Source organism: Salpingoeca rosetta, assembly GCF_000188695.1.
Source record: "Salpingoeca rosetta unplaced genomic scaffold supercont1.16, whole genome shotgun sequence".
Lineage (NCBI taxonomy): Eukaryota > Choanoflagellata > Craspedida > Salpingoecidae > Salpingoeca > Salpingoeca rosetta.
The window spans coordinates 985,043-995,042 of record NW_004754918.1 but is presented as its reverse complement, the minus strand read 5'-3'; the positions used below and the strand labels follow the sequence as shown (position 1 = coordinate 995,042).

Below are 10,000 nucleotides of genomic sequence, written 5' to 3'. Positions count from 1 at the left end.
CGCTGCTTCCGCCAGTCTGATTCGCGGATGACGATGACGACGATGACGACGTCTGTCCATGGTGCTGCTGCTGCGTTCGCGATGTGGTGGAAGCGCCTGGTGGCTGCAATTGCGCACTGGCCGACGGCGCTGCTGTCGCTGTCGCTGTGGATGTGGTTGTAGTTGTTGGAGTCGATGATGACGACGTTGGTGTTGACGGAACACCAGCAGTTGCAAATTGCAACGGACCAAAGGGCCCAAAGGTGCCCAGTGGCCCTTCCAGCCGCACAGCAGAGACGCGCGGCGGCTGGTGGCGGGCTCCCTGCGCACCGCTACTCGTGGCCTGCTGGTGCTGGTGCTGGTGTCGTTGTTCATGCTGGTGAAGATGCTGCCGGTGGTGCTGTTCATGCTGCTGCTGCTGTTGCTGCCGTTGCTGCCGTTGCTGCTGAAGATTCGCGGGTGTCCCAAAGCGAATCATAACCCGTCGACCACCAGGAAGAGCCGTGGTTGTTTGTGGTGCCGTTGTCGTCGTGGTCGTGGTGGTGGTGCCCGGTGTCGCACCCCCACGCGATGCAGAAGAGGAGGAAGAGGACGACGAAGTTATCGTTGTTGTGGTGGTAGCAGTTCTTGGGGCACCTGCTGCTGCTGTGGCTGCTGCTGGTGCAGACGAAGTTGATCGGTGCGATGCAGCATGCTCAAGCGTGCGCAGCGTCTGCCGGCATGCAAGGAAACAATTCAGGGGGCGCCACAACCACGACAAGTGCAGTCCATGGCAAAGTGAAAGCGTAAGTGCGTGATTTGAAGCGAAATGGGGTGCTATGCGCTGAGGACGATGTGAACACGCATTTGTGGTGAAAGCAGCCTTGCCCGATGAACAGACAAAAACATACGGCAATCACACGCACGAACACACACATGCGAGCACACCTGCATAAACAAACGCAAACAAACACAAACACAAACAAACAAACAAACACATACACACACGAATGCACCGCACCCTAAGCTTTGCGTTGTACTGCCGCTCGAGGGCATATCCCTGCTCGAGAAGATCCAGCTGGCGGTCAGCGACGTGCTGCTCCTCGTTGAAGAGTCCGTCAGCCTCCGCATACAGCTGGTCCTGCCCCTGGCACAGCAACAGCGGCGGCGGTGGCAGCAGAGGTGCATGGTGAGTAGCAGCGTCAGCGTGATGTGGTTGTTGTGTACTGATGTTGTCTTGTGTCTGTGGGCAAAACACCCACCCACATACACTCACTCACTCACACATACACACACACGCACACACACATAATTACATGCACCCCCACCCCCCCCCCACACACACACACCCCACGCACACGCACACACACAATCGTACGCAGACACACAATTGCATGAACCTGCGGGTCGGTAGCGGCGCGGGCCTGGCGCAGGAGCTGCAGGCGGCGGCGGCGAAGATCAGTGGCGGTGACGGCGAGCTCGCGGCGCTGGGAGGCGAGGCGCGCCTGCTGGGCCTCAAGCTGCACAAGCTCAACACGGAGCCGCTGGCCCGCAGACTCAGCCTGCACTCAACCACATGACCACACGTAACGACGAGAGTGACGTGTGTGTATGTAGGTGTGTGTGCGTATGTAGGTGTGTGTGTGCGTATGTGTTGTTTTGTTGTTGGGGGTTAACGGAAGCGAATGTGGGGCGAAAATCAGCACGTGATGTGGAAGACAGACTGTTTGCTTGTAGGGCAAAACAGCGATTCGAACCCAGGTGAAACCAGGGTGCACAAGATACAGATGCGCAGCGTCGTATCGCACAGAAATTACCACGACACCCAGAACTGCAACCATGATGCATGTTTGTTCATGCATTCGCCTGCCACGCACCCCAGATGAGCTCAGCACGACAGGGTAGGTGAGGTCAATGCTCGTGGGCACATCGTGCATCCCTTCTGCCATCGGCTGCACAGGCTCTGGCTGCTGCTGCTGTGGCTGTGACTGTGGCTGTGGCTGTGGCTGTGGTTGTGGTTGTGATTGTGGTTGTGGTTGCTGCAGCAGTTCACTTGGGTGCTGCAGGACAGTGGCAGTGAGCGGCGACATGCCAGGCATCTGAAACTGCGGATTCTGCACAAACGGCTGTACCCGCGGCTGTTGTCGGTGCTGAGGTTGCGGCTGTTGTCGGTGCTGGCCTTGCTGTGGCTGCTGGCCTTGCTGTGGCTGCTGGCCTTGCTGTTGCTATCAATCGTCATGACAAACAAGCAATGAATTGTACCAGTGAGGCGACAAAGGAAGGACTGGGAGGGAGGGTTGTTCGCAACTCGCAATACAATGTGTTTCTGAGAAAGGACACATTGCCACACACCATATCACAATCCCATGCCCTCATGCACACACGAATAATGTGGCATGATGACAGTTCGCACCTGCAAGTACTGATCGTCCTCAAAGTCGTGAACGGCGTTCACAATGGACTGATGCGCCTGGAGGGCCAAACAGATGGTTTGTCACAGGTGTGCAAGCAGCACAAGTGTGCAAGTTGTGTTCCGGGAGGGAGGGGGGAAGGGGCGACAGCGTGCACAAATGGGGTAAGTGAGAGAAGCACACACACGAAGACACACACGGGGAGACACACACTCACACGGGGAGACACAGAGACATGGGGACACACACACACGCACACACACGCACACGCACACACACGATGCATCCGTCACACGGACACAGATACGTCATAGTGACGCACCGAAGCCATGTCCATCTGCAGGTCCTCCAAGTGCTCCAGGATGTGCAGCAGTGGCGAGAGATTTTCGGGCCGCTGCCGTCCAGCCCGCACAAACTACACCATGGTGCAACATGGTGTTGGGGACACGCGTCAATAACAACAGAGGCTTAAGACAGCGCTCATACACACCAAACGTGTGCCTATGCACGCACCGACCGCACACACACACAGAGGTACAGACGTACACACAAACACGCCTACACACACACACGCCTACACACACACACACACACACACACACACACACACACACACACACACACAACGCCTGCCGACCTGGAGCATGACAGATGGGAGGCGACGGAGGGAGGAGATGAGGTCTCTCAGCGTGACGCGGAAGTTAAAGTCGGCTGCTTCCCGTGCACGCACCGTCGCCTCATCTTCGACCTCTTGACCAGCACGATCACCATCACCGCTACCGTCAGTAGCAGCAGCGTGCTGTTGCTCAGCGTCTGTTGCTGTTGCTGTTGCTGTTGCAGGGGACGGCAATGACGACGGCGCTGTTGACACGGAATGCGCGCTGGGCGTGGACTCGCTGACCTTCTTCTTCTTTGCCACCTGTGCAGATGGCTCGTGCGAGGGGCCCTCGCAGTGGATCTCCTCCACCTGCTCACCAGCACCGCCGCCCACACTCGCATTCTCCTCGTCGTCATCATCGTCATCATTGCCATCGCCGTCTTGGGTGTCACCAGGGACGCGGGCTGTCTTCGAGACGCCCTCCTTCGTGTTCTTCTGTGCGTCTTCAACCCCACCGCTGCTGCTGCTTCCCTTGTCCCCCTTTGCCACGCTGCCGCCAACACTGACCTCCGCGTTCGCCGTTGCGCTATCCTCGGCAGTGTCCATGCCATTCGCGGCCCCATCACCATCACCATCACCATCACCATCACCATCACCATCGGCGTTGAAGTCTGGGTTGGTCCGGCGGCAGTTGATGATCTGGCGCGGCAGCTCGTCAAGCTCTGCACACATCCACACAGCAACACACAAAACAGGCCGTAGAGGTGAGCATGTGTTGGAGTGGCTGGTGTACATTTAAGTATGAAGTACGTTGACAGCGTCGACAAAATGGGACAAAACCTCTCTCACACACACACACACACACACACACACACACACGTGCACAGGCATGATGAAGGTCATGACATCACGTACGAGACTCGAGCATGGCGGAGAAGCGGGGAATGGCCGGCAAATCGTGCAGCAAATCCTGCAGACGAAGTTCCACCTCTGTACACACATGCATGCACGTGCACGTGCACGTGCACACGCACACGCACACACATGAGAAACAATAATGCATAGCGGGCAATTGATTGCAAGGCAAGCCATACATCTTCATGGGGCAACACTTGATTCCCTGCCACACCTTCGAGTGCGGCATCAAGGGAGAACTGGGATGCCGGATGCTGTGCGCGGTCCCGTTGTTGACCCTGCCCCTGTTCCTGCTGACTCTGCTCTTGCGCTTGCTGCTGCTGTTGTTGCTGCGGTTGCTGTTGCTGCGGTTGCTGTTGCTGTGGCTGTTGTGGCTGCTGCCCTGGTGCGGGCTGGTGGTGGTGGTGGTGGTGCGGCTGATGATGGGGGTGGTGGTGGTGGTGCGGATGTTGGTGGGGGTGGTGGTGTCCTGCTGCCATTTGGCGGGAAAGTTGGGCGGCCATCTGCTGCGCAATGGCGACCGACTGCCGCTGGATTTCGCTCATCTGCTCCTGTGACGGCGCGCCCGTTGCAGGGTCAATGTCCACAACCTGGTCTCCGCCGAGCGTAAACGCCATGCCCTGTATTGAACACGTGTGAGCGTGTGAGTGCAAGGGAAAGAGTGGAGTTGGGAGCACACGTACGCAACAGTGGGCGACAAGGTGATGGTTTTTTTTTTTGGGGGGGGGGGGAGGTACGTGGGGAACAATCAGGGAGAAGGGCAATTGACGCGTGCATCATCATCATCATCATCATCATCATCATCATCATCATCATCATCATCATCATCATCATCATCCTCATCATCATCATCATCATCCTCATCATCATCACATCGCAAGAGACGGCACAGAACTTACGGGGCCGAAACCAGGCACTTGGAATGTGGACGTTGGGCCAACCGTCCAGGATTGGGTGTTTGGTGGGGCGGCATGAGCTGCCGGTGGCGTTGCATCCGCGCCATCCGAGTTGCCCGTGTCGTCAGATGGTGGCTGCGGTCGTGTGGTGGTTACGTGTACGTTGCAAAAGGCCGGTGAGTGTGTTTGCGAGTGAGGAGAGGAAGGAAGCCATATGCACAAAAGCAGCATACTGTGCAGGCATGCAGCGCAACGTAGAAGTGTGGCAACTGACCGCGCGTTGCACCAGGTGCACTGTGCTGCCGTCAGAGACGCCAGCATCCGCCAGCGTCTGCGAGTCGACAAGAGAACGGCCTTGAAACAGCAAACGCTGTGTTGCAGGCGACATGCCCTGTGTATGTGTGCGTGTATGTGTGCGTGTGTGTGGGAGGGGGGATTGTGCACGAGTGAATCAATGCTGAGACACTGTGGAAACGAAAGGCACGTTGCATCTGCACGGTGTCATGTTGTTGGCGCCAAACAGCACTTGCATGCGCGCTTGCGCCATGCACAACACAACACCACTACCACGACTACAGCCAGCATGACAACGGCAACAGCAACGGCAACGGCAAGAACAAGAGCCAGGTGGCTGTTTGTGTGTCATGTAAAGCGAGGATACAGTGGAAGCTGTGAACACATACCCGAGCGCGCGAAATTGCCTCCTTCAGGTCAGCGACCGTGCCCTGTCGACGTGATGTGGTGTGTGTGTGTGTGTGTGTGTGTGTGTGTGTATGTGCATGCATGCACGGGCGCATGTATCAGTACGAACGAGGATGGCGGGTACCAATAACCCACAGCCGACAGCCACGCAGCCATACCGCCATGCACGCAAACGCACACGCGCACACGCGCACAAGCATGCGTATGCACACACGCACGTGTACACGTGCACCCACGTCTCCAACAAAAGAGCCATCCATCCATACCTGGCGCGAAACCTCAATTGAGAACGTTTCCTCCGTGATCATGCGGATGGACACCCGCATCATTGTGGATGAAGAAGACGATGGCGTAGTATTCGTGGACATGGCTGGTGCTTATCGCCCTGGCTGCCGTTGGAATGGAACTGACTTGATGTGGTGAACTTGTTGGTCTAGTCGAGTGAAAGGTGCGCGCGATGTACGGAAAAGAGCGGGTTCGACACAACACCAACACATTAGTTAGCAGATCATGGCAGATGTGAAGAAAAAGGCAACAACCGCTTCTGTTAGTTGCGCATCGAATTCATCTCCAACACAACTTTTCTTTTTTCATCTCGCGTCTTGCGTCTCTCGTGGTTTTTGCTGCACTGCTGCTTGTGCTTGTTGCAGAGTGAAGGATGGAGGTGAGCCGGAAGAAGGTGATTGTGCTGTGTGGTGGCAGCAATGGCAACCATGCGCTCGTGGCTGATCTTGGCCGTCGCGAAGACTACACGGTACGCATGCAAGAGTAGCACACAAACAGTTGCTGTGGATGGTTTGTGTGGCTGTGTGTGTGTGTGTGTGTGCATACACGTGTGCTTGCGTGTGTGTCTGTCTGTGTGTGTGTGTGCGTGTGTATTTGTGTGTTTGCGTGCGTGTTTGTGTGCGTTGCAGTGTTTGGCATGGTGAGCCAGTGACAGTGGAGATGACAGAGGTTTTTGCACCTTATCAAGAGGTTTTGCACCTTGCCATTACCTTGTACCCACAGCTCGGCGACAACACACACACACACACACGCACACACACACACACACACACACACACACACACACACAATGCACTGTACTGCAGGTTCGCCTGATTACTCGACGACCAGAGAAATGGAAGGGCACGGTGTATGCTCGGGAACAGAAGTTCCTCACAGACTCCTACCCAATGTACCCAAGCCCCACATGGTGGATCACATACTCAGGTTTGTGTGTCAGTGTGTCGATGTGTGCTTTGGTTGGCATCTTCCTCGTGGATCGATGTGGTTTGGTTGGCATCTTCCTCGAACATCCTTGTTGGAGATGCGCACATGAGTGATTGCGGCTTTTGCTCTGCAGCAACAAACAAGCACCGTCACACGCATGCACGCACACACAACTGTCTGCATGTCGCTCTCTCTCTCTCTCTCTCTCTTACCCAGTCAGTCTGTCTGTCTGTCTGTCTGTCTGTCTGTCTTTCCCTCTCTCTCCCTCTGTCCCTCTCCCCTCCTCTCTCTCTCACACACACACACACACACACACACACACACACACACACACACACACACACACACACACACACACACACACACTCTCTCTCTCTCTCTCTCTCTCTTTCTCTCTCTCACATTCACTCTCTTTTTCTCTCACACACCCAACCCCCCCCCCCCCAATATCTTCTCACGCCCTGCACACCCCTACACACATGCGTAGGCGCTGCGGATGAGGTGTATGGGTGGGAGGATGCGGCCAAGGCATTGGATGGCGCCCACATGGCCCTGATGGTCTGCCCCGTGTCCGCGCACGAGGACATGCTGCGCATGCTCTTTGCCAGCCTGCCCGACCACCCCATCATCATCGGCACGTCGTACGGCCAGGGCGGCTTCGACTGGCTCGCCCGCAAGCTGCTCAAGGGCAACTCGCGCGCCAGCCTCGTCACCCTCTTTGCTATGAAGCACTACCCGCTGCTGTGCAAGGCGTGGGACTACGGCAAGAAAATCAACATGTTTGGCCGCTACCCGGATCTACGCTGCGCGGTCTCGCCACACACCACGCGCAACTGCGACGCCGTCAAGTTCTTTCTCGACGACATCTTCCAGAAGGATGTCAAGATTGTCACGGATTTTATCGTGCCCACCCTCGGCGCCACAAACCAGGTGCAGTTCGCATGTGTCGATCGCATCGTTAGTGTGTGTATGTTGTGTGTGTATGTTGTGTGTGTGTGTGTGTGTGTGTGTGTGTGTGTGTGTGTGTGTGTGTGTGTGTGTGTGTGTGTGTGTGTGTGTGTGTGTGTGTGTGTGTGTGTGTGTGTGTGTGTACACGTGTGCACGTGTGGGTTCTTGCTTCTCCCTCCTCTTTGTGCCCCTCGCTGCCTCTGCACAAACACTTGCCGACACGTGCCCCCTTCCGCTGTGCCTGTCATGACGTGACCCACCTCCGCCCCATCTTCCCCCTGCTGCTGTCCTGCTGCGCAGATCCTGCACCCGTCCATCTGCGCCACGCTGTTCAAGGGCTTTCGCGAGGGCGAAATGGTCTATGACAGACACAAGCTGTTCTACATGTGAGATCACAAAGCTCCGGTGCTCGTGTCTGTGCATGGCGCCATGTCGTTCCAGGACACACACACACACACACACACACACACACACACACACACACACACACACAATACACACAATGAGCGAAACAATAGCAACAACAACAACAACAACAGCAACAACAACTTAAACAACAACAACAACCATTGCCCTCAAATTGCGCCCACCTTTGACCAGTACACCTGTCACTCCTCATCCCCTTCCCCTCCTCCTCACCACCAACACCACCTACATGACGTCGTGGTGTGCAGGGAGATTGACGACGAGGCTGCCGGTTACATGTTTGATCTGTTTATCACGGAGATCCCGACCATCGTGTGGGCGCTGGACGCGGCACTCAAGCGCAACGGCTCCCTGCGCTACCAAGTCACCTACGAATGGATCTCATCGGTACGTTGCGTGTGGCGGGAACTTTTCATCGTGGCGCACACGTTATTGCGGCATGTATTTGAGAGCACTTTCCAGGCTGCGTCCACACTTCTTCCTTCAATCTGTTACCATGTACACTCATCCACTCACTCACACACACTCATACACACACACACGCGCGCGCGCGTGCGTGCAATCGCACCCTTCACACGCCACCGCAACGACCCGCGCCTGTACAGCTCGTTGGGCGGCTGCCAACGTTTGCGCAGCCCAAGGCAGTGCTGTCGCGGGCGCTCGGATGGGGCCTGCGGTCAAACCAGCGGCTGACGAAGGTCAAGGCGCCCATGATCCCGGGCAAGACGAAGGATGGCAAGCTGGGCATGGTGCCAAACATCCGCTCCCGGTTCTGGCTCGACGACATCCCGCACGGTGTGTTGTTGGGAGGGGAGGGGGGCTCTGTTGGGAGGATGGGGGGAGGGGGGTTGTCGTGTGTTGTATCGTGTCATGCAGTGTGAGATGTGTATCCCGCTTCTTAGTCTCATACCTTGATTGCATGTCAACCCCCTTTTGCAAACGCACGTCTGTTCGCTGTCGCTGTTGTTGCAGGCCTGTGCGTGCTGTTTGGCATTGCTGAGCTGCTTGGGCTGGAGGTGCCAACCATCCTCCACCTCATCCGCAGGAACCAGGAGATGATCGAAAAGGAATACGTCACCGAGCTCCCAGACGCAAAGGTAAAGAGGGTGTATGAAAATGTCGTGTTGTTTGCGTGCGTGCGTGCGTGCGTGCGTGCGTGTGTGTGTGTGTGTGTGTGTGTGTGTGTGTGTGTGTGTGTGTGTGTGTGTGTGTGTGTGTGTGTTCAGCGAACCCCTTGTCTGTTCTCAGCGTGCACGGTTTACAGGCCCTCACATTTGATCATGTGTACGCGTGTACTCTCTTGCCGTGGCTGCATAGGGGAGCCTGCTGTGTGGACGGGATGCACACGAGACCTCTGCTCCACAGGCCTATGGCATTTACACGCTTGACGAGTTTGTCGAGTGGATGCAGTGGGACCGCACCAGCGAGCCCCCAGCGATTGCACGCCTCTCCCCATCCACAGGTACATGCGTGCACGAGCCACGTGTGTGTCTGTGTTTGTGTCTGTGTATGTGCGCGCGCGCGTGTGTGTGTATGTGTGTGTGCGCGCGCGTGTGTGTGTGTGTCCCTGCCTGCCTCCCGCTGTTTCCCACACACGTTTGAAGTCAGTGTCAGTCCGTGTGCTTGTGATCCAACACAGGCCCAAGCAGTTGCGAATCTGCTCCATGTTTGCCACCACCATTCGCTCACCTCCTTTTGTTGCTTCATTCCATGCGTTGGGCTTTGCGCTTGTTCTCTTCAGTGCCACCACCAGACTCCGTGGAGACCAAGTCCAAGCTTTGAAGTGCTGTCAGCACACTCTTGCAGTTTCAAAGCGCCAATTATCTTTCCGTCCGTCCGTGTGTGTGTGTGTGTGTGTGTGTGTGTGTGTGTGTGTGTGTGTGTGTGTGTGTGTGTGTGTGTGTGTCGTCGTCGTCGCGTCGTGTGTCGTCTCT

General features: G+C 56.3%; 2 protein-coding genes across 2 annotated transcripts; one reads left to right on the top strand and one right to left on the bottom strand.

Moving 5' to 3' along the window:
* Window positions 1-579: 579 nt before the first annotated feature.
* PTSG_12544 (uncharacterized protein) lies at window positions 580-5,848 on the bottom strand (the record flags this gene model as incomplete). Its single annotated transcript, XM_004992549.1, has 14 exons — window positions 580-691; window positions 975-1,105; window positions 1,359-1,520; window positions 1,836-2,183; window positions 2,372-2,428; window positions 2,692-2,784; window positions 3,007-3,689; window positions 3,883-3,957; window positions 4,097-4,274; window positions 4,404-4,502; window positions 4,782-4,913; window positions 5,053-5,169; window positions 5,462-5,503; window positions 5,747-5,848. 14 exons carry the CDS (start codon window positions 5,846-5,848, stop codon window positions 580-582), a joined length of 2,331 nt encoding a protein of 776 aa, XP_004992606.1.
* A 290-nt stretch (window positions 5,849-6,138) lies between these two features.
* On the top strand, window positions 6,139-9,848 carry PTSG_07186 (uncharacterized protein; the record flags this gene model as incomplete). Its single annotated transcript, XM_004992548.1, has 9 exons — window positions 6,139-6,234; window positions 6,572-6,692; window positions 7,180-7,622; window positions 7,941-8,026; window positions 8,315-8,453; window positions 8,672-8,861; window positions 9,039-9,163; window positions 9,384-9,528; window positions 9,808-9,848. The coding sequence occupies 9 exons, from the start codon at window positions 6,139-6,141 to the stop codon at window positions 9,846-9,848; spliced, it is 1,386 nt and encodes a 461-aa protein (XP_004992605.1).
* Between the last annotated feature and the right edge of the window lie 152 nt (window positions 9,849-10,000).